Genomic DNA, 23,457 nt, shown 5'->3' on the forward strand with positions numbered 1-23,457 from the left:
AAGTATTGCTATCTTTGAAAAAACCCACATTGTTCAGAGAATGTGGTAGGAGTTTCACTATTGTTCTTACATGTGGTAAAATGTTCATGTAGATACCTTACTGTTAAATGATTTGGTAAACTTTCTTCTTCCATCCTTGCCATCCTTTCTTCCTTAGGGTTATCTCTGCTTCTGTCATTTGTAGAACTGTTGGGAAGTTCACCATGTGAAGTGCTGGCCATATTTATTTAACTGAAATTGCTTCTTTGTTGGCCTGCTGTGGAAAGCATGCAAGTAAAGACTCACGTACTTGCTTGTAAACTTGAGAGAAATGTGCTTTAGTGTTTTGCTGAAGACAGGGAGATGATTCTCCAGCCCTGCTCTGTTCTTGTGAAGCCCCATCTGCAGTGCTGCATCCAGCTCTGGGATTCTCAAGATAAGAAGGATGTGAACCTGTTGGAGCTAGTCCAGAGGAGGGTCACAAAGATGATCAGAGGGCTGGAGCACCTTTGCTATGCAGACAGACTGAGAATTGAGATCGTTCAGCCTGGAGAAGAGATGGCTCCAGGGAGATTTTGCTGCAACCTTTCAGTATCTCAAGGGAGCCTACAAATAATCTGGAGAGGGACATTTCACAAGTATAGGGACATTTTACAAGAACATGTAGTGATAGGACAAGGGGGAATGACTTAAAACTGAAAGAGAGTAGGTTTAGGTTAAGGAAGTAAGGAAGAAACTCTTACTGTGAGGTTGGTAAATCCCCAGAAATAGCTTGCCCAGAGAAGTTGTGAATGCCCCATCCCTGGAAGTGTTCAAGGCCAGATTGGAGGTGGCTTTTAGGAACCTGGTCTAATGGGACGTGTCTGTGTCTGTGGCAGGAAGGCTGGAGCTAGATGATCTTTAAAGTCTTTTCCAACCCAAACTATTCAGTGATTTTGTGAAACTGGCTTTGTTTGACCCATTTCCTAAATTTAAATAACTATGTCTAGCCTTCCTAAGACTCATTAGTCCACTATCTGGGCAAGTTTGGTATTCTGGTAGAAAAAAAAAAGAGTAGAAAAATTTGTGGTTCTGAAGAATAAGTATGAGGTAGATGGCACAGTGCTATTAGGGAACTGTTGTATCTGAATTATTTCTGTGGAGGTGTTGAGAGCTTGAGACAGCTCATACCTTTCCAGTTTCTTCCCTCCATCTTTGCTCTCCAGCCTCATGCCCCACTCTCCATGTAGTTCTTGGTATTTTTTCCATCGTCCCTTGTGAGCTATTATTAACAATATGTGTAGGTGTCACAATGTATATTGCCTGTATTTATAGTTTTATTATATACTGTCAGTATTTATAGTTCTGAAATGAGATTTTCAGTTGAGAAAGTCAGGATTTAACTTCTTCAGCCCTGGAACTCGTATCTGTCAGGAGAGCAAAAAGACTCTTGCAAAAGAAGGGGTTATGTGGTCTACAGAGGAGCATACTTGAAGAGCAGGAGCACAGCAGCAGAAACCACAGGCAGGGAGTAGACCATTGGCCTGAGAAGACAGTAGTACTGAGGAAGGAAGTAAACACACTAGAGAGAAGCTCAAGAGGTGATCCTCAGTTGGAGAGTGGGGAAGTTGGTTAGTTGGTTTGCTGAGAATTGTGGGAAAATTGTTTCCTACCTGCCCGTGGATATTCATCTCTCTTACATTTCTGAAGATTGTAGCTCCCTCAGCCTTCTGATTTGGTGGATTGGATGGGTTGTAGTTAAGCATACTAAATGCCACCTCTGATTTCTTTTTCTTCCTCTTTTGCTTTCCCTTCCACTGAAAAGGAGGAATCCCAGTAAAGAAGTAGTGAAATATGAGCTAAATGTTTTGTTCAATGTAATGCAGGATTATCATGCTGCTTACTCCCAAGAAGGAAAAATGATGAGTAAATGTGTTGTGTTGTTTCAAGGTCTACAGATGAGTGAAGCCCAGAGTGTTAATTAAGCTTGTCCAGACTGTTTTAAGTGGTGAAGCCAATACAGTTGCTTCTGTAGATTGTGGAATGTTCACGTACAAAATAATTATTTGACAACTATTCCTATTTCAATTAAGAATTAAAAAAAATGATTGCCATTTAGGAATGGTACCCACAGTGTAGAAATAAATGTGAAATTATCCATTTAAATGCAGTGGATTTCAGTCAACTTTTTAGCATATTTAGTATGTCAAATCCCCAATAGAATGTTTGCAAATCTTACTTAAAATGGGGTTAAACTTGTTATTACTCGATTATATAAAATGTGTGTAAATAAGTTACCAAAAAGCCATTAAGTACTATGTAAAATATCAAATTCTCTGTGGGTATAATTGTCAAAGTGGGGGGAAATAAAATTGTAAAGAACCAATTTTTAAATGCTGCTCCTCCAAAACAAATAGAATGGATGTTTTTTTAATTTTTGTTATGATAATTTCCAAGACTACTTCTTCTAAGTCTTCTAACATAACCTCTAAGAGATTAGATTTTAGTCAAAGTGATCAAGCTGACATTTTTCAAGGTCATTTTCTATATGTAGTATTGAGTATGTGATTGGATTTCAAATACACTTGAGTAAATCGCAATGACAAGAAACAGGGGGACACTGAAACCTTGTGCTGTTTTCTGTTATTGAGTGCCCTAGCAGGGGGCTAGCCTGGATGAAAAAAAGAGAAATGTAGAAGCATAGGCTGTCTGACTTATTTGATTTGTTTCTCAGTAGCAGCTGTGTTAAAAGTTTCTGAGACTGGGATTTTGAAGGATTCTGTCTTTCTGCAAATGATTACATTGAAATCAATTGATCTGTTAGTTCTTATAAAAGTATACAATTCAAAATTCCTTGCAGTGTAGCAGCTAGCAAACATGTGTTGAAACGGGAATCCTTTAGCACTATCCAATATATAGATGCCAAAGTGAGTTATGTTTTGTTGGGCTTGCTTCTCTGAAGCTTTGTTTCTTGAAGACATTGCTGTACCTGAAAATGGTATTTCTATAGCACTAGAAGAAAATAATTTACTTACTGTAACACTTTGGCATCCCTCTGAGAGTTATATGCCTACAGCAGGTACATCAGTACGCTGAAGGCACCAATATAAAATGAAAACTGGCAGTTTTCGTCCCTTAGCAGAGCCACAGTAATGTGAAATAAAATGTGTGTTTGAAGTAAACTACAAAACAGCGATAGGCATCTAATTTATTTATTACTTTAGTGTGGATAATTCTCTGTGGGGAGATGCAATGATAGTTTATTATCCTGCCTTGCCTTAAAAAAATTTAAAAAGAGAAATTAGTGGTTTCTTTCCTGTTCTCAGTGCATATTTGTTATCCCAAGATAGACCTGTTCCCCTTTAAGCTAACACATGGTTCTACAAATCTTGCCTGGGATTTCTTTTCCTCCTAATGATTGTCATTATCCTTTTTCTTTTCTTGAAATACATTCTTTAGGGTTGATTCCAAATTTGACCTTCTTCAGAAAATGAGGATTTTAAAATTTGAAGGATGACCTAGCAATGAGGGTAGAGGTGGTAACAAAGGGAATTTTATTTATTTATTTAGATATTATCTTCAAAAATGTTAATATTAAAAATGTTAATATTACTTTTATTTGTGACATACTACTGGAAGCTACCCCTGGAAGCAAATATGCTTGGGTCTGCCAATACCTGTTTTCTGGAGCAGTATGCTAGTAGTAGTGTGTAAAGCAGGGATAATGTATGGCAGGTGTCAGAATTCTTATTTCTGTAGTGTGCTGAACTGTCAAAGTTGGTGTTTTGCTGTTACGATTTTCTGCAAATGCTATTCTTTGGCCTCCATTAGCACTTCAGCCAAGGAGAAGTATCAGTAGGTTCTCCTTTCCTTAAGGAGAAGCCTCCATGGCTGCAGGTGATGCAGTAGAGTTCTTCAAAACAGCACCTCCAGGTGGACATTCCTGCGGGATCATTTGCTCCCCTGGCATTTGCGGGTGTCATCAACCCTGCCTTCCCATCCTGAAGTAGAATGGCCAAAGAAGGAGTAATTTCACATGAATAAGACATGCTGCAGTACCCTACTGCTGTCAGAGTTTCAGTGGGACTGAGGTGCCACATACCTGCATCTCAGGGTATGGGCTGTGCACGTGGGCTTGTGCTTCTACTTCAGAAACACATTTGGTGCTGTGGAGCATTTCTGGACTACTGTGGAGAAACTGTTGACACGGCAATCCAAAAATCCTACGTGTGCCATTCATTGTCTGGGAAGCTGAGCCTTCAGCTGCTTCAGTACTGGCCTCTTACTCTTTCCTGTTTGGGTCTAGGCTGTAGCTCCACTGGAGCAGAACTGTCATCTGCTGTACAGAGGGCTGTTGGTGGTTGGGGGCGATGGGTGGGGGTAATAAATGCCTGGAGAAGGATGTGTTGAGGCACTAAATGTTGTGTTCACTTAACAGTATGCAAGTGTGGAGAAGAATGGAGAATTCTTCATGTCTCCTAATGACTTTGTCACACGGTACTTGAAGATAATTGGAGATGGTTTGCCTAATGCAAGCACTGTACAGCTCCTTGCAGGTGTGGTGGATCAGACAAAAGATGGGTAAGTGCTTTTTAGTGGTTTTGGTTTGGGGGGTGGGGGGGAGAATTTGTAGTTGATTGGTTTATTTTTTTTCTTTTTGTTGTTCATTTAAAAAATACAAAATCATTTTTTCAAACAGTGTGATCCTTGAAGGGGGGGTTGTTTTGTTTTCCCCTGCAGATCCATAAAGAAATACAGAATATTTTAAGTGAAAAGAGTAGAAACATTGTTTTCAACTGCACTTACCATTTAGTGGTGCAAATAATTTTCTGTCTACTATGTATTTTTAATTCATGGAACCTTTCATGTTTGTTGGCTGGCTCCCCTAGCTCCTGCTTTTCTTTCCTTCCCTGAGTCTTTCTGTCTCTGTTTACTTTGTGTATCTGTCACAAACACATTCAAATAGAAATCCAAAATAAGTTTAGATGGTGTAGGAAGAGATCCTAGAAAAAAGTGTCCCTGCTTTGTTTTGCCGTGGCACTGTTAAAGGTTTTTGCCACTGTGTTTTTCCTTCAAGAGGGAGGAGGAGCACCTAAGGTATTTAGGGAGCTACTCTGCAATCTTGGGAAGACAGCAGTGAAGTTGGTTGCACATGGTTTGCATTTGAAAGGCTGACTTTGCCAATAGGCAAGATTAGCTACCCTTCCATCTTCCTTCCCCCTACTTTAATGAAATCCTAGTATTTGCTTTTGGTACATGCCCAGGCGAGCTGTCTTTTCACCCATATGAGTTGTTGAACCCTCCCTTTAAAATATCTTTAGAGAAACTTGAGAATAATTAGCTATGGACTCAAAGTGTGTAGTTGTGGCATTTTTAGAAACCAGAAAACTTCAGGCATGACTCATATCAGTGGTTGCAGAGAGCAAAATGTGAGATAAACAAAGCATGACTAGAGAATGCAGTCTTCCTAGGGAACAGATGCAGGCATAACTGAGAAATTTTGCAGTCAGTCCTTTCTGTGCTCTCTTTTTGGCTCAGCCAGTCTCATGTATTTGGCAGCTGGGTACCTTAAGCCTTGCAGATGAGTTAATGTGATGATTGTTGCCCCAGTAAAAGAATTCTGTAAAAGGTTGTGTTGGTAACATAGATGGCATCAAGAGAGCCATGTCTTCAGATAGTGTTTGACTGAAAACTTTCAACATTTCTCAGATTTCTTCCCTTGGTTTGATGCCTGCAAAAACAGCATTTTCCAAATTACATGGCTTCAAATCCGTTTTGTAATAAGAAGATTGAGAACATAATCCATACCTTGTGATTTGGATCTCCCTCACAGAAGCTGGTGTCAGGAAGAACAAAATGTAAAACTGTAGCCTATGTGAATTTGTTGACAAGATGGGATTTCGTAATTTGGCACGATCTTGTAAGAGTTTTGCGGTGTAGTACTGAGGGTTCTAATTGCTGCTTTCTGCCGTGGGTAAGGATTGTTTCTGTAATCCACACTGTGCAGTGACAGTTTGTAACGTGTCTTTGGAGTCTCTTCTGGTATTCGGGCTGTCTTCCTGTTTAGCTAATATGTGAAAGAATGCAGAAAGTTTGGAAAGTGATTAGCATCCATCTCCCCAGCGTGGCACTGCAGCTTTTTTTGCCATGTTGCTCAGTGTTTGCACCTTGTTCTCCTGGTGTTTAAAGTAATTTGCGGAGTAATCATCTGAGGCGGGGGTCAGCTGCTTTTTGGTTCCTGTCATGAAATCTCCTCAAGACAGCAACAGGACTATTGGTCTTCTCTGACTGAACATTGCCAACTTGGCAGTCCAGAGCTCCCTGTTTTACAGTACAGCACAAACCAGCTTTTGTTGGTGTTCATTTTTAATAGGCTTGTCAGTGTTTAGGGATTTACATGAGGTTAAGGTCATGAGAGTCTGTTTAGTAATTTAGCATTATTTCTATTATAAAATAGAAGGTATCTTGCAAGAGCAATGTCAAGTTGATATTGTTACAGTGTAAGTGACTTAAAGTAGTGCAGTTCTGAAAATACTGCTAGGTATTTCCAGAAGCATTTATCCACTGTCTTGGATCCCTCTTTTGCTCTAAAGAAGCAGCTGTTGTTCATGAGTGTTGAGCATCACCACTGGTCACTAAAAGGGCCTGAGCCTCCACCAGGGCTGTTCCTAGCACTCTTTAGAATGCTTTTTAATTCTTTCTGATTTTGGTGACAAGTTAGGTATGTGTACCAAGTGTAATCAGTGTGAAATACTTAACTGGGTAAGTACACAGGTGAAAGGCAGACAGCACAAGGACTTCGGACTCACAAGCCCGGTGTATAGATGGGCAAAGAGTTTCTTACCCAAGAGCTGAAGAAGTTCTGAGTGTGAAATGAGAGGAACCATAGCTCTTGCAGACAATCTCACAGTGGTTACTATAGGCAAAATCTCATGTCAGTCTAGCCCAGTTCCTGCATGGCCAGAGATGGAGGGTTTGAGGGTCTACATGAGCTCCTGTTGCTGTGACAAAGGTACGAGACCTCTTAAGGCATTCTCTGTTGTTCAGTAAATATCTGTTGCCATGGGAGCAAGTTTTGCCTCCATCTTAAGCCAGGGCAGAGGTTTGTTTGATGCTGGGCTTTTCTGCTGTTCTCTTATGGAGGCCTGTTTTTAAGGTTTCTCTAAGAAAAGGAAATACGTTTCCTTGCCAGACAAACCTTTCAAAGTAGCCGACTGGAAATAACATAGATTTTAATAAGTGATATATTGTGTAGTTGTTATTTGCATGAAACAGATTGAGGAGCCTGGTTTCTGGCTTAAACCTCTCATTCCTAATCTTAGTTAAAAAAAAAAAAAAAGAAGGTTTCATTTGGCCTCAGTTGGATCAGAAATTTCCCCAAAATACACTAGCTTTCTAAAGGCCTATCAACAATAGGCCAGGCATTTTCCATCCTGCCTACTGTAGTATATTTTTTCAGATTTTTGTTGGTACTTTTAAACATCTGCCTAACAAAATAAGTATTTACTACATGTCTCTGTTTGGACTGTAGTAACTAACACTTAACTAAGAAATACCATATGCTTTATTTTTAGAAAGGACAAAGTATTCAAAAATAACACTTGGAAATACCAGCATTTTCCATTATTATTGGATATAAATTTATCCTCTAATGCACCAATTTACACTATACTTAGTTTACCTAGCTTGCAGTGTAAAATAATAGATGTAGCTTCAATTTGTGTCCCATTATGTTACCATGTTTAAATTGCTGATACAGTAAAAACATCTGCATTGATTTCTGAAGAAAACCTCTTCATCATTGCATTTGTATGTATTATTACAGCAGGTAATAAAAAGCAGGTGGGTTTTTTTCTTTGTGTGTCTACTCGCAGACTTTCTCTGGTGGGAATGTGTTGTGTCTATGGGGTGTCCAGATACCGTGGGTGTGAGCATGGGAGACAGGAGAGGGTAGTAAATAGTGGTTTTGCTGCACCATACTCTGTTCTTATGTTTAGGCTGTGGTCTTGTATGTGGATGCCTTTAAAATATCAAGGTTTGAACCTTCCTGAATAAGCTGTGCAGTATTGGCACTGGTATTGAGGACGTGAAGGCGAAGGAAGACTTTGACTTACTTGGGTGGAATATCTTCAAAACTGAAATAAAATTTCATAAACATTTCAGCTTCCTCTTGTTGTGCTGTTAAAATCACCAGGTTTTTCTCTGCTTTTGAAACATAAATGACTACTTGTTTAGGTATATGAAATAACTCCTAAGTAGTATATTGAAGTCCATGTTAACATGTGCTGTTTAATGACACCTAATGATATTCACTGAAGGGTTATGCTAAACCCAAAAGGGTGAAGCTAAACCAGAGAGAAAACGTTACCCAGGCAACTACCCTTGTGCAGTATAGAGAAGTGAGCATATGGCTATGTAGTACACATTTTTTCAGCTTCTTTAAGCATTAAGAATCACACGTGTAATTGACTGAAAAATTACTGCTCAGTTACTGTATTGTATGGTCATAATAGAAGTAAATGAATACGTCGTCGTTAGAATAGATCTGTTGGGAATCACTAGCAGGCTAGTCTACTTAGGGAGCAAAAATACAATAAGAAGAAAATAGCTGGTTTAATTAACATGTAAAAATTGGGTTAATTTGAATTCAGCTGGCACAGCAGATATTAATGTCTCTTCTTTAACAGTCTGGCTAGAACTACACAATTCATACACTTTTTAATCTTCTTAGTTCTATGAGTAATTGTTTTAAAAAATGGATATAGGGTTATTTTAAGCATTTATCTGTGATTTATTAGGGGGGTTGTTGCTTCCAAGTGCTGAAAAAAAATTCTTCTACTAGTATAAAATCTTGTAACAGTGTTAATACATGGAGTTTTAATCAAACCCAGGCCTAGTCACATAGCATATGTTCTTAACATGGTGCTGGGATTCTGCTGGGGTAGGTGCTGTATTTCTTTTCTGTGCTCTAATCACTGTATTGTGAACTATTGGTAAGGACACGTGTAGGTTTGTTTCACACAAAAAGCAGCTTTACCAAAATGATATTGGCAGAGATTTTACATTTATAATTCCAAACAATCCTAGTCTAGAGTCTTGTCACCTGCTGTCTGTTTTGTTTTTCCTCTGTGCATGTATTATAATCTGTGGAACAGAACTCAGTGCTTTGGATCTGTTTACTGTTCTGTCAGGTATGTAGCCAATAATAATAAATAATAATAGCTTTTTATAGCCAGTAAGTCACATTGTAACAGTAAATATGCATAAATACAAAACTGAGTAGTTTGTGATAGATTGGTTCGAAATTGAAGGAAGTGTTATTTTTGAAAAAAATTTCTTTTGGCTTAGAAAGGATGGAAATTATCTGCCTTTGAAAGACTGAGTATCTGTGTAGTCTGTGTCTAACAGTGGGGAGTACCGAGAGCTCCCAAGGCGTTTAAAGGACTGATGGATTGCTCGTGTGCTAATGTGTGCATATGTAACTAGGCACAGGCTTCTTTGCCAGTGGAGCTTAAGGCATTCCTATATGTTTGCTGTCATCATTAATTTTGAGTTTAATCTTAAGAATACCTGAGGAGTTTTCTTTTTATTTACTTCTTGCACTACGTTATAATTTATGGTGGCAAGCTCCCAGAGTTAATTATTTGTTAGACCATTTCATACTCTGCATTTCTTTTACTTTATTTATTGCAGGTATATTGAGGGAGGTCTTTTAGGCCTTCTCTGTGTTCTGCTTTTTAAAAAAATGTCCTCTTTTATTAATCTTCTTGTTATCATAACGTAATCATAACGTTTTTATGTTCCTCATGGAAGTCAGCTTGTTACCCTGTGGATGTTTGGCTGCTGATGTGCAGCAAGCACACTTCAAGTGTTGATCTAGGAAAGCCAGTAGATGTAACCTTTTAAGACTTCAGCAAAGCTTATGACACTGTCTCTCATAGTGTCCTTCTGGACAAAATGTCCAGCACACAGCTGAATAGCCCAGGTCCATGGTGGGTGAGTGACTGGCTTGCAGGTCAGGCACGAGGGGTTACAGTGAATGGGGTGACATCAGCCTGGCAACCTGTGCCTGGGGGGGTTCTGCAGGCTCCATCCTTGGCCCTGTGCTCTTCAACAGCTTCATAAATCACCTTGGTGCAGGACTCATAGGGATACTAAGGAAGTTTGCCAACTGCTGACATGCTCAAGGGCAGAGAGGCCCTGCAGAGACACCTCAGCAAACTAGGGAGACGGGCAATCACCAACTGTATGAAGTTTAACAAGGGACAGTGCCAGATTCTGCACCTGGGATGGGGCAACCCTGGATGTGCAGACAAACTGGGGAATGAGAGGCTGGAAAGCAGCACTGTGGAAAGGGATCTGGGAGTCGTGGTTGACAGAAAGTTAAATATGGCTCAGCAGTGCCCTGGCAGCCAGGAGAGCTGCCCTTGTCCTGGGGGGCACCAGGCACAGCATGGCCAGCCAGGCAAGGGAGGGGATTGTCCTGCTCTGCTCTGAGCTGGGGCAGCCTCACCTTGAATAATGTGTGCAGCTTTGGGCACCACAACATGAAAAAGACATGAAGCTGTTGAGAGTGTCCAAAGGAGGGCAGCAAAGATGGTGAAGGACCTTGAGGGGAAGCCATATGAGCAGTGGCTGAGGTCACTTGGTCTGCTCAGTCTGGAGGACACCTCTGTGTGGTTTCAACTTCCTCTCAAGGGAAGAGGGGCAAGTACTAAAACCTTCACTCGTGACCAGTGTCAGAATTCAAGCAAACAGAATGAAGCTGAGTTCAGGGAGGTTTAGGTTAGATAATAAGAAAAGGTTTTTCACTCAGAATGTGGTGGGGTACTGGAACAGGCTTCCCAGAGAAATGGTCACAGCACCAAGCCTGTCTGAGTTCAGGAAGGACAATCCTCTCAGGTACATGGTGTGACTTTTGGGGATGGTCCTGTGCGGGACCAGGAGTTGGACTCCATGATCCTGATGGGCCCTTCCAACTAGGCATATTCTCTGAATTCCCATAAAACAGGTGACTGGAAATTGCTGTATAGTCATGGGTCATCATAACTTGATGGAAAAAAAATCTTTTCCAACTTATTGAAACTGTTAGTTCTTCACTTTTATTGCATACTGAGTAGAAGTTTTCATTGAACTGGCTGCAGTGTCACTTTGGACCAAAGTCCTAAGAATATAGTTAGTTTCCATTAAAAACCCCCTGGGTTTGTGTGTGTTTCTTGACATTGGATGCACTGAATTTTGTGCTTTTCAGAAATGATCCTTGTTCCCCAGCTGCTGTCACAAGAACCCATTAAAGCTACGTGCCTGCTACACTGACAAAGCAGCCTGAGAGACAGCAATCTTAACTATCCCAGACTGCTAGCAGGCTCTGCCACCACATATTTGAAGATGATTTTAAACTCTACAGCCTAGACATTAAAGAAGCAGGAAAAAGAAGAGTAGTTGGCCTTTGTCTCTTTAGGAACAGGAGTTTGATCTCCATTTGAACTCTTGGATGTGACGCAGAGAAATTAGACTGCTCAAGGTCTTTGCTGTTATCAAACCTACTGCTGGAAACAATGCCATGTTGTCTAATTATGTATTTCTGCTTATGAACTAACTTCTAGAAGGACAACCCTGCTTTTATCTATGCCCTACTACTGTGCTAGCACATTAGGAACTGGGCTGTAATGATGAATTTGAATAAGCTGCTCTTGGCCTGAGGAGGAACATGCAGACTACTGATTGAAATTTGTGACTCAACATGCAGGACTGGAGGGCTGTGATGGATGACTAATAAGTTGCTAGCAAACAGATAACACATTCTGATCGGTTCCTTCTGAAGTGAGTGGCAGCATGTAGGTCTTGAATGGATTTGCTTTCCGAAAGTGCTAAGTACTGAGTCTTGAGGGAAGTTACTCATGTCTTTATTGGCTCTGTCTTGCCAGTGGAGGGAGGTAGGCTCCCCCAGAGGGCAGTTCAGTTAGACATTAAAGCTGACGTGAGTAGCCATGCTGAGTGTTTTGCTTATTTTATGTTCTGTTGTGACTTGCTGAGAGGAATAATGCCTTGTTCAACAGACATTTCCATTTAGTGATATAAAGCCTTCCTGACAGCATTGGGGATAGGGCATTTTAGGATAAATTTTAATCCCTACTGAATACATTTTGAACATATTTTGGTTATGGTCTTATTTCTTTTGTATAATTAATATTATATTTTATTTCAGTTTTTGTGAGCAAGTTGGTTTCATGGCTGTTGCTCTTTCCTTCATCCCTTAGGTTGATATCCTTTCAAGAGTTTGTGGCATTTGAATCAGTCCTGTGTGCTCCAGACGCATTGTTCATAGTAGCCTTTCAGCTGTTTGACAAGACTGGCAAAGGAGAAGTTACTTTTGGTAAGACATTCTTAAATGTGCATTCTTGATGTAAAAATCTGTACCTATGCCAAACTCTGTTTCACCTCCTGTTACTGTAGAAGACAGTGATTGGTAGTGGAACTACACTAATGCCAAGCAACTTCATGCCTGCACTTTTTTAATCATTTACGTATGCACAGTATGAAGCCAAGGTCATCATCATTGTTTTCTCTGGAGGACTGGTCACTTCTCTTTTTCTCTTCCCCAAGATGCTTGTGCAGGTCCAGACCAGCAGTGATAGGTGACCATAGGAAATGATTGTAAAACTGCAAGGAAGCTGCCAGAAGACCTGGGTCAATGTTTGGTTTGAAATCGTTACCCTGAATTATTTTTTGTTAAAATTGGTTATATTTCAAGCTGGCTGACTTCTAAGGCTTAAAACTGAATTCTCTGAGATTTTACAGTAATTCATAATTACATGCCCTCTGCCGGTCCCTCCCCCTGTAAAATTCAGCCGTGCATTGGAAGTGTGATGTTTGCACTGAGATATGCTCAGGCCAGTTTAAAACTTGATGAAGAGGACTGCTTCTGTCTAGATATCCTAGAGATAGCTTTTGATATCTGCAGGACTATCTCCCACCTGCCTAATGATAAGGGCCATTCTGTCTGAAAGAAGGATTCGGAGTTTAGCAGTTTGGGGTAATTTCTGATATTGAGCTTGCACTTGAAAAAGTATGGGGAATTTTTTTGCTGAGTACCTACACTGGCTAAAATTGCTGTATCTAATCTGCTGCATTTGGACATGGTTATTCCTATATATCGAGTTTTATTGTTTGGTTGTTAAACTGTTCTAAGTAAATGGGAAATTTCATGATATTGACTCCTTTGTCTTTCCAAAATATACGGTTTACACATCCATTGCATGTTGCTAGTATTTCCCACACATGTCTTATGCACAGTTAAAAAAGCCCTTTTCTTTCCATTTGAACTAACAAGATTCTGTAACCATTGCTTGAAACATCATTGTATGCTTTCTACCATCTCAAAAAATCTGTATTTGAAGTTGTGGCTGGTGAGAAAACTTGCTGTCTCTTCTTGTGTCTCTTTTGTTTTTTATTATTTTGGCAGTGTGTTGAGGTTGTGAAAGACGTGCTTTTTGTTTGCAGTATTTCAGAAGTTACTATAGATGCTAAAGGATTTTCAGAAAAAAATTCTGCAGATCATAACCTTGAGGAAGGAAGTATTTTGTGTGCCTAACATTTTTGTGTGTGTATATGGACGGAGAAGCAGTGAGAGGTGCCATGCTTTTAAAACAGGAGGGAATGCATATTTTACTAGGGTTTTGTTCCAGTGAAGGCGGGCCAGAGTTCCTGGAATGCCTGTGATGTGCAGCTTCTTGTCTGCGTCAGAGCGCCTGGTTGCTTGGAGCACTCATTAATAATCTAGGAAGAGCTGTATTCGTTTGATCTGAATGCTGAATCAGTCTGACTTAACTTTTTAACTCTTGGCATTCTTGTTCCTATTTTGCCTGCTGTCAAATGCGTCCCTTGGGGTTTGACACAGTGAGTCAAAGGATTTGTTTGGCATTTGAAGTCCACTGAAGTCCTTCTGGTGATGAGAGAAAATCCCATGCCAGACTGTATTTAAGGTATTTGAAAGAGGAGACATGCCAACACTGGCAGAACCTCAGATAGCTTTTGTTTGATTCCTTCATCTCCCCTTTTGAAACTGTAGATGTATTTGTAACTTAGGTGTAGTACCTTGTGGCTACCACGCCAGTAAATGCCTGGACTGGGGAAGATGGAAGAGCTGTCTCCGTGTTGTGCATTCTCAGCAGAAATGGTTGACCTTTAGACAAGGCTAGTTCCTTATTTTATATCATGAGGAGAAAAAAGGAGCTTTATTTTCCTGCTATTATGGAAAAACCCTTATATTTTCATAAATACATTATTAAAATACTATCCTGTAACTTTGCCACTCAATGCCTCAGTCCTGCATCTTTGAGGCCAATTATGAGATCTTTTTCCATTCACTTGAATGAGAGTAGTATCAAATCCTTATCAAGGTTAGGAGACTTAAATAGGGGTTTTGTATACTGTGGAATTACAGTGTGAAAGGAACAGAAGAATAGGGAAAGGATAATTTTTCAGTATACTGCTGTTAGGTGTAGTATCTCAAGGCTCTCATTTTAAGTCTCTGTCTCTTTTTATTGTTGTAAAGAAACAGCATGGCTTATCTGTGCGGTCATTTTTTTTCTGTACACTAAAATAATGATGTAAATATTTTAGCTTATGCCGAGCAGTGAATTTCACATTTTCTATCATGCAAATCCGTCCAACTCTTACTCTTACACAGGTGCACTTGGCTTGGCATCTTTGTTAAAGGAATTAATAATGAGCTTTATGCCAATGAACTTTTACACTGAATGTGAGATCCAGGCTGTAGATACTCAGAGAAATGTTCTGGGTAAAAAAGGTCAAATTTAACACTTTGCACTTAGTTTCTTGAAAAATGCTGCACTCTTACTTTAACTTCTGGGTTGGAAATGGATTTGCATTTTAGCCATATGTTGACATCTCTACAATTTTAAGTGTTTCATTTCTTTAAAGTGGCAAGTTAACTGTACCTGGTTCTTTGACAGAACTATTACCTATTTAAAAGGGCTGATGTGCAAGCAGTGTGGGTACATGGGGGGGGTGGGAAGTATTTCTAGTTTATTGCTTTTTGAGGTGAATTAAATGGCCACTAGTAAATTAGTGGCTAGTGGCTGGTTGAGACTACACCTGGCCATTGCATCATGTTGTAGATTTACTTTCTGCTGAAGTGTCAAAGCTTTGACAGTTTGTAAGGAGTTAAAGCTCTCAGCAGGAAAGTTTAAATTCGAGGCAAAGAGCAAACCATTGCTTCTTACTGTTGAGTGTTGACAGGCACATAAAAGCTGATAATGTAAGTCCAGGGGTTTAAGAGACTTAGTAGAGTTGCTTTTTTGTCGTGTGACTGTATTTTAATGCCTCATTAAAGAAGCAGAGCCCTTTGAAATTCTTTACTAGATGGCATTTAAAAAAAGGTGAGATGGTTGCATAAAAAAGTGTTTAAAAAGGAAGTCATTGTAACCTTCATCTTTAATTTTGGATGGGTAAAATAAATGATGGTACCTAACAGTTCTGAGCTGTGAATAATACAGCAATGATACCCAGGAACTGGAACTTACATTTTCTGATACCAGTTCTCACAAGCCCTAGTGTAGGGCAAAATAAGTGTTATCCATGTTGATTTTGCTAAGAGAGTAAAGAAAAGGCACAGTAAGAGCTGTGGTTGCCTGAGTCTGTGCTGCCAACCATTATTGAACCTGCTTTAAAGATTTTAATTCTGATTTGTATTAAACTAGAATTACCCACCAGACAGAAATTCTTGCTCTTGTACTTAATGAAATGGAGCTGTGGTATAGTTTGTGGTTTTATGGTTTTGGTTTTCTTTTCTAGACCTCCTCTAGTTCAATCTGAAGCTGTTTCAAAATGGATGCTGTGTTGTGCTGCTTTAGAAATATGAGTATGCTGTAAAATGTCAGTCCTTTATTAAAAAAAAAAAACAAACCAACAAAACAACTGCCTCCCCCAAAGCCAGCAAAAACACGAAGGAAATTGGGAACCAAATCCCCAAATTTTTGTTTTTTAAGCATAAGAGCTGCAGATTTGAGCCTTGGATTTTGCTTTTGTCTTTAAACAAAACTTTATTGGCAGCTGTTGTGGCTCTCTGCTTCTGTTATTAATTATATCAGTACATTTGTTAGATAAACGCATTAATTAAGGATACATCTTACTAAGTGCTCCTGTTAGCTGATACCTGAATACTTGTTTGTAAACTTTCTAAAAGGACATAGCTCTTAAGAGAAGTTTAAATTTAAGAGAAGTTTAAAGCTATTGTGATGAGCTTCAGAGTTTTTTCCTCTATGATACTGCTATTTTTTCCTCTATGACCTCTGATATTTTTTTAATATACAAAAAATTATTACCAGAGCTTCATAATTGCTTTCATGACCAAAGAATTAACTTCTGATTGTGGGATGTAGCTCTTGCTTTCGTTCCAGAGGATTACTTGTTTTATGCTTTGCACTGCAATTGCTGGTATGACTTGGTTGTTTTTATGGAATCTATAATTCTTTTTATCTCTTGCACAACATCTAGCTTAGAGATGCCCAGCCTGGTACACTGAGCACCATGTAAAGCAATGAAAAGCTAAATCTGAACCAACAAAATAAATTACTGTAGCTGCAAGCTATGAACTCTTGCAGTATTTAGTATTTATCAGTGCTACTTCTATTGCTGGTTCAAATTGCCTTGAAATCAGTTGTAGCTAGTGATTTGTTAGCTCACACATCACAGCTTCACCTGTACAGTGAGCAGTTGCTGATGTATAAATGACAGCTGCCTAGATACCATGGATCCAGCGGCAACCTTGCAGATGCGAATTCTTTTCAGTCTCTGATGTTTTTTGTTGTTTGTACAGTGTTGGATTTTGCACAAATAATTGCCAGTTTTAATTACAAAAGGATGTGAATTAGACTTGTTAGTATGTTTATTTTTTCAAAACAGTTTTTGACATCTTCTCAGACACTTTTTTTTGAGAATTTAATTTCTAGACATATGTCAATTTGGCAAGTTTTTGTTTTGTTTTTCTCTTTTAACTAAAATTTTATATAACCAGACTTGGATGCAAGCATCTTAAGTAAAAGAGAGCCTGTTAGACTTCAAAGTGAATCTGTCATTCTAAATTTTAGGAGAAGCTTTGTCCTATTACACTGTTCGGTTTCATTTTGTCTAGAAAGTGCAATTGAGTTTTCTACATCATGCAGAACTGAAATTTAGTGTTTCAGTTTGTTCTTTGTTGTTGGTTTTGTTCTGTTGTTTTGTTGGGCATGGTAAGAGAACCATCACATAATTCAGACTGGAAGTGACTGTGGCATCCATATGGTTCAAACCCTTGCAGCACCTCCATCAAGACCAGTTGCTCAAGGGGAAATATCTAATCAATGTTTTAGATAATCTCTGAGGCTGGAGACTCTGCAGCCTCTATGAGCAAGCATTTCCCAGAGTTTGATCACTAAATTCCTGATGCCTGCTTGGGATTGCCAATGTTCCAGCTTGAATCCATTGCCTCTTGTCTTTCAGCTGTGCATCTTTGTCTTCCCTTCATCTGTTGGGTAGCTGTAGACAGAAATGAGCTCCTCTCTTACAGCTCCCCTCTGCAGCCTAAGAAAACCCCATTCCATCAGCCTCTCTATGCATGTCACATGGATCATCCCCCAGCTGCCTTGTATGGAGAGATTAGAAGTGATGTTCTGTGTTTGTTAGCAGGTTGTGCTGTTTACCTTTGTGAAAGTGATCTGGTTTTTTTTATTTTTTTTAATTGTTATTATTACTCAGGGCAAGGGGATTAGATTTATTTTTTATGCCCACAGGGGGCCTAGTGCTTTTCAAACTTGAGGTCTTAGGGTGCTGGCAGTTTGTTGCTAACTTCTAATGAGGCCAGGAAAGGTAATAAAAAAATGTAAGCCTGGTGCTAGTGAACTGGAATTATGGATAGCCACAGTTCAAGTAGAAATATTTTTAAGGGATTACATTCTGGAAAATTTCTGAAGACATTTTAAGTAATATTCCATGTGTAAATTCATATTATTCCCCCTTACAGTGGAGACAGAAGAAGCAGACAAGCTTGAATCCAGATTTTTACTTGCTGAGGGTGATGGTACTTTTGAAAAGAGCCTGCTTTTTTGCTTTTTGCTTTCTTCTTTTTTGGCAGTATTTTGAGTATTTAACACAGGTAACAGAAATATCTCAGTCGAAAATTAGGGCCAAGTTGAAGAGGATGCTGTATGAGTATGTCATGATAAAGTGAATAGTAGTTTTCAGAAGTGGTAAGGGCACAAACAACCAGAGCAGGGGGGAGGTAAGAGGATAAAAAAGACAACAATTCCAGCAGATTTGTGAAGTTGAAGTTTACCATGGATTTCTTTGATTGGGAAAAATCATGAAGGCACAAGCATATTCTGTGTGATAATGTTTTCATTAATGTGAAATTAATCTGTTAGACTGCTCTGTCCTTGTTGGAAAGTTTGGCCAGGGCAATGAATTATGTTCAGTAGTTAGGGTCTCTCTCCTGAAAGAGAATGCATGCTGAACATTTTTTAGGATTGGTATTGGACTTTATGGTTTGCTGCAGGCATTTTGAGGGATCTGTTTGTTTTCTATATTCTTTTAAGTCTACCTGCAACATTTGATAGATATTTATTTACCAGTACTGGTCTTCATCTCACCTGTGTGTACAACAGGTGCTGCACAGCCTTTGTTGCTTCTTCCAGCCACAAAATGGTTGTGGTTCCCCCCGTAACAGAAGTGACCAGTTTTAGCGGGAGACTCCAGGCTCCTGCTTCTCCACCCTGCTGTGGCTGCCTCTGAGGATGCTGGCACTGCTGTGGGGCTGTCACAGTAATGCCTGAGGGTGGGCCAAGTTAACCAATGCATTTTCTAAGAGCAGCTCAACAAGTATCATAAACTTTTGCTTCTCACTGATGGGCTCCAGATGTTGGTATGTTATCTGGAGGTGAAAAAACATCCATTTTTTAATATATGTGGATCTTTACTGCACTCCTTTAATTATCAGGTTTTATTACAAAGAGAACTACCCTGATTTTTGAAACTTTTTAAGTGATATACAAGTGTTTTCTGAATAACTGAATGTAGATGCATATGAATATCAGATTGGCATGTGTGTGTTGTATGGTATCTTGTCAGAGATCTGAAGAACTGCTTGGAAGATGTTCCAGTTCAGTGGGTTAAAAATCCTCTTTTTACGGAAGACCAACTGTAGATTTGCACAATTGACTATAATGGCTCCAATTTTAAAAGATAGAGAGCACTTCCAAGTGGTGGGATAGCTCAAGAATACTACATGCTCAGATGGCTAAAATATTGTGCTTTCTGCTGCTACTTCATGCTACTTAAAAAGAAAAAAAATTGGTGTGGGAAAGGTGGGAACACGCCAATTTGAGAGTCAGTTTCAACTGTATGAGGTCACTCCTTGGTTAACAGAGTAACTCTTTGGTAAGCTGAGGGTCAGCCATCTGTATATCCTGTTGGAAAAAAAAACCCCAACATGATTACTAGGCAGCACTTGGGGAGGCACCAAAAGCTTCTACACCAGGACTGGTGTAGTGTCAGGAGCTGTATATCACTTTAAGCTTGTTTTTTATTAAGATTTTTTCCCCATCCCATTTTCAAACTGGCCTGGAATTGCAGATTAGAAAGCAGAAATTTCAGCAAATTCTAGGAGCCAGAAAAGTGTTTTGTTATTACAGATTTTAATATGAAATTTCAGATAGCAAAATACACATATTTTTGTGGTGTGTATAATTTAGTTTTCTAAATTGGAAAATCTGCTGTTACCTAGCAGTTAACGACTATTTTTTCCTAACATTTGGAATTCAGGACCTGATTTAAGAAGCTGATAAAAGAAAACAAAACTGAGAATATGCTGGAAGTGCTCAAAGTGAAAATTACAGTTTAGATAGGTTTGAGGGTAGATAGTTAGACATTTTAATTGAACTAAAATAGTTTTATACTAATACAGTACTGTTGTGGGAGTACATTTTGTGGTGTGTTTGAAATTGAAGTATTTAAGTGAGGGAAAATGTGTGTTAATGCTTTGCAAGAAAGTGATTTTTTTTCTTTAATATCATCTATCTAAGCTAAATAGCTGTTAAAGATATAAAGCTTTCAAGTCTATGCTGGCAAGTAAAGTGTAAAGTTCATGGTTATTTCTTTGAGCCAGGAGTTTGCTTTTATCACTTTGGTTCATATATTAAATGAAGGAAGCAAAGATGTGAATTCTGAAGTAAATTTTTTATTGTTGGACAGCTACAGTGAAATTAGTCCCTGCTGGTGTAAAAATAAAAAGGTGTTGATTCTGTCTACATTTGAAAAATATACTTGTAAAATAAATAGTTTGAAAGAATTTCAGATTTAATATGTCACATATTCAGATACTTATGGACTATACCCAGTAAAGATTTTAGTAGCTTGTTCTGTTAAGTGACATTCCTTAAACGCAAAATACAGTCGAATAATGACTTTCAGAGTTTTCCTTTTAAAATCTAAAATTTGTAGGTCCAAATTTCACTTGGAGAATATTGGTGGTCCTTGTTGTGTCAAGTGCATCTGTAGTTATTCCAAAGCCTGCTTTATTTCTATTTTACTTCTTAATCACAGGAAATGGAATGTCGTAGGAATGAAAATGGAATGGAATCACAGGAATGGAAATGTAAATGCAGCATGCTTGTTTGTGCAATAAATGTTTAAACATACACATCAGTACACTGCAGAGAAGAAGGTCCCCAGGACTTAAAGGACCAAAAACCCCCACTGTAAATCAGCAGGCAGATCACCTGGAGGGAAAATAAAACAACTCATGCAGGGATCAGAAATGAATGGCAAGGCTGCTATTTTTTAGTTAGAGACTGTGGAGGGACAAACAATTATTTGTTTTAGAACCTTGCAATATTTTAAAATTGAGTTTCAGAGTTGAATTTTTTAAAAGATTGATAAAAGTGATGGCATAGATTTCCAAAAGTGAGTGTTTAAAATCTTTAGCCTGTTGCTTGTTTAGCGTTCTTAGAGCTCTCGTTCAAGCAATGCAAACACACAAATGGTTGTATCTTTTGCTAGCTCTAGATTGATTTTGTGCTGTTACGGCTCTTGACATTGGAGCATTAACATGTTGCTTTTTTTAGAACTAAAGCAATTAAACAGTGTTCTGAACTGGATTTTAAAGCTTCCATTTATCAGATATTTTGATTAAATACTTGTTTAGGATCAAAGCACAGTTGCCCAGAGAAGTTGTGGAATCTCTGCTGTTGGAGTTATTCACAGAATGACAGATTGGGTCAGGTTGGAAGGCACCACAGCAGGTCATCTGGTCCAACCTCCCTGCTCGAGCAGGGTCATCCCAGAGCACACGGCATGGGATTGTGTCCAGGTGATTTTTGAGTAATTCCCGTGAGGGAGACTCCACAGCCTCTCTGGGCAATCTGCTTCAGTGCTCAGACACCCACACATGAAGAAGTTCTTCCTCATGTTCAGGTGGAACTTGCTGATCAAACAATACTGGGGCCAGTGTTGTCCCTTGGGGAGTGCCGCTGGTGACAGGTCTCCAACTGGACCCTGTGCCCCTGATTATGACCCTCTGGGATTTCAGCATTCTCTTACCCTGAGTCAGAAATTCATGGGGGGGTATTCAAACCTCATCTGGACATGGCCCTGAGCAACCTCTTCTGCTTGGACTTTCTTTAACTGGTGGCTGGACTCCTTGAAATCCAGATGTCCTTTCCATTACAAGTTATTGTCTAGCTCTGAAACAGGTTCCTTTAAAACAAAAGTCTAAACAGACATCATAACTCCTGGCTACTGAGGCATACATCAGCTTCTCTGTGTTTGGCTGTGTTTAGTTAAGTGACTTGTGGATAGCTGTGGAACTTCCAGCTGCAGGTTTAATGCAAAACTACATTTTTTTCATTCTCCATTTTTTATTTTAATACTGGACTTAGATGATTAGGAGATGATGGTGTTAGAACTGAGCAGTAACTTGGAGTGAGCTCTGGTACATAATTGGATACCTTTTGATGGTTAAATCAGAAGCTAAAACGCTTCAAATTTTTTGTGTAGTATGAGTGGTTTTTAATGTCTGAGTTGGGCAATCTGCCTACAGATGAGACCTGAGTCAGTGATGTGGTAGATGAAGGGGTAATGAGACCTAGCGAGGGAAGAGGAAGAAGACTGTTCTCTGGGCATAGGAGCTTGTGCACCATAAATGATTGCAAAAAGGAAGTATGGGGCATGAATAAAAAAGCAGTGGCAAAGAGGATACCACGTCTCATGCCATCAAAGAATCAGTAGAAGCACAGTAGGCAGTTTTCCAGTCAGCTGCCTGAACTGCATAATCTAACATGCATTCTGTCAGAAAAGCATCTGGTAGTAGTTGCCAAGTCATATTGACATCAATATACAGTATGATTGTGAAAAGATCAAGTTGTGTGGATTCTCTTACTGTATCTTCACTGATGTGGTAGTCTGTGTTTTCCAGGTCATAGGAAAAATTAAGTGCACATCTTTACCTTGGAATGTTTAGAGCGATACTTGTACTTACATGAACTTCTGAGACATCCTTGTGGCCTTTAATCTCTAAAACAGCCAAGGGAATGCAAATGGTCTGGATAGAGACCTTATTATATTCCAAATAGGCTTGATGAGGTTTTCACTTTCATTGCTGTGCGTTGCTTTACCTTTTGCAATGCCAATAATTAAATATTGTATTTAGTCTGAAGTTGCCATTCTTTTCACTTCCTGATGTTTGGGCTTGTTTTGGTCATGTGCCCTTGCAGCCCAGACACAAATGTGTCCTGGGCTGCATCAAAAGCAGCATGTCCACCAGAGTGAGGGAGGAGGTTCTGCCCCTCTACCGTGTTCTGGCGAGACCCCACCTGGAGCACTGCATCCAGCTCCAGGGTCCCCAGCACAGGAAGGACATGGACCTGTTGGAGCAAATCCAGAGGAGGAAACCTATGATTCAAGGGATGGAGCATGTCTCCTCTGATGGAAAGTGGAGAGAATTGGGGTTGTTCAGCCTGAAGAAGAGAAGACTTTGGGGTGACCTCATTGCAGCCTTCTGGTACCCAAAGGGAGCCTACAAGATAGGAAAAGGGAGAATGGTTTTAATCTTAAAGAGAGTAGGTTTAGGTTCGTTATATGGAAGGAATTCTTTACTGTGAGGGTGGTGGACACTGTAACAGGTTGCCCAGGGAAGCTGTGGATGCCCCATCCCTGGAATTGTTCAAGGCCAGGTTGGATGAGGCTTTGAGAAACATGGCCTAGTGAAAGCTGTCCCTGCCCATGGCAGGGCAGTTCAAGCTAGATGGTCTTTAAGGTCTCTTCCAACCCAAACAATTCTATGATTATATGTTTCATTTTCTTGAAATAGAATTTTAATTTTGGGCTCCAGCCAAGGAGGGTGTACAGGACACAGAGCTGGGGGAGCAGGATACATTGTTCCTTAAAGATGGCTTATGCATGATAATAAATTAAAATAAAATTACAGGGGCATATTCAAAGGAG

General features: G+C 39.5%; 1 protein-coding gene across 1 annotated transcript in view; it reads left to right on the top strand.

Moving 5' to 3' along the window:
- Positions 1-23,457, top strand: part of SLC25A13 (solute carrier family 25 member 13) — a 98,608-nt gene that overhangs the window by 23,790 nt on the left and 51,361 nt on the right. Inside the window, exons 3-4 of the mRNA XM_084215693.1 lie at positions 4,397-4,539; positions 12,219-12,334. Of these exons, the coding sequence (XP_084071819.1) occupies positions 4,397-4,539; positions 12,219-12,334 (259 nt within the window). The remainder of the gene's footprint in view (positions 1-4,396; positions 4,540-12,218; positions 12,335-23,457) is intronic.

This window comes from Fringilla coelebs, assembly GCF_963513975.1.
Source record: "Fringilla coelebs genome assembly, chromosome: 1".
Taxonomy (NCBI): domain Eukaryota; kingdom Metazoa; phylum Chordata; class Aves; order Passeriformes; family Fringillidae; genus Fringilla; species Fringilla coelebs.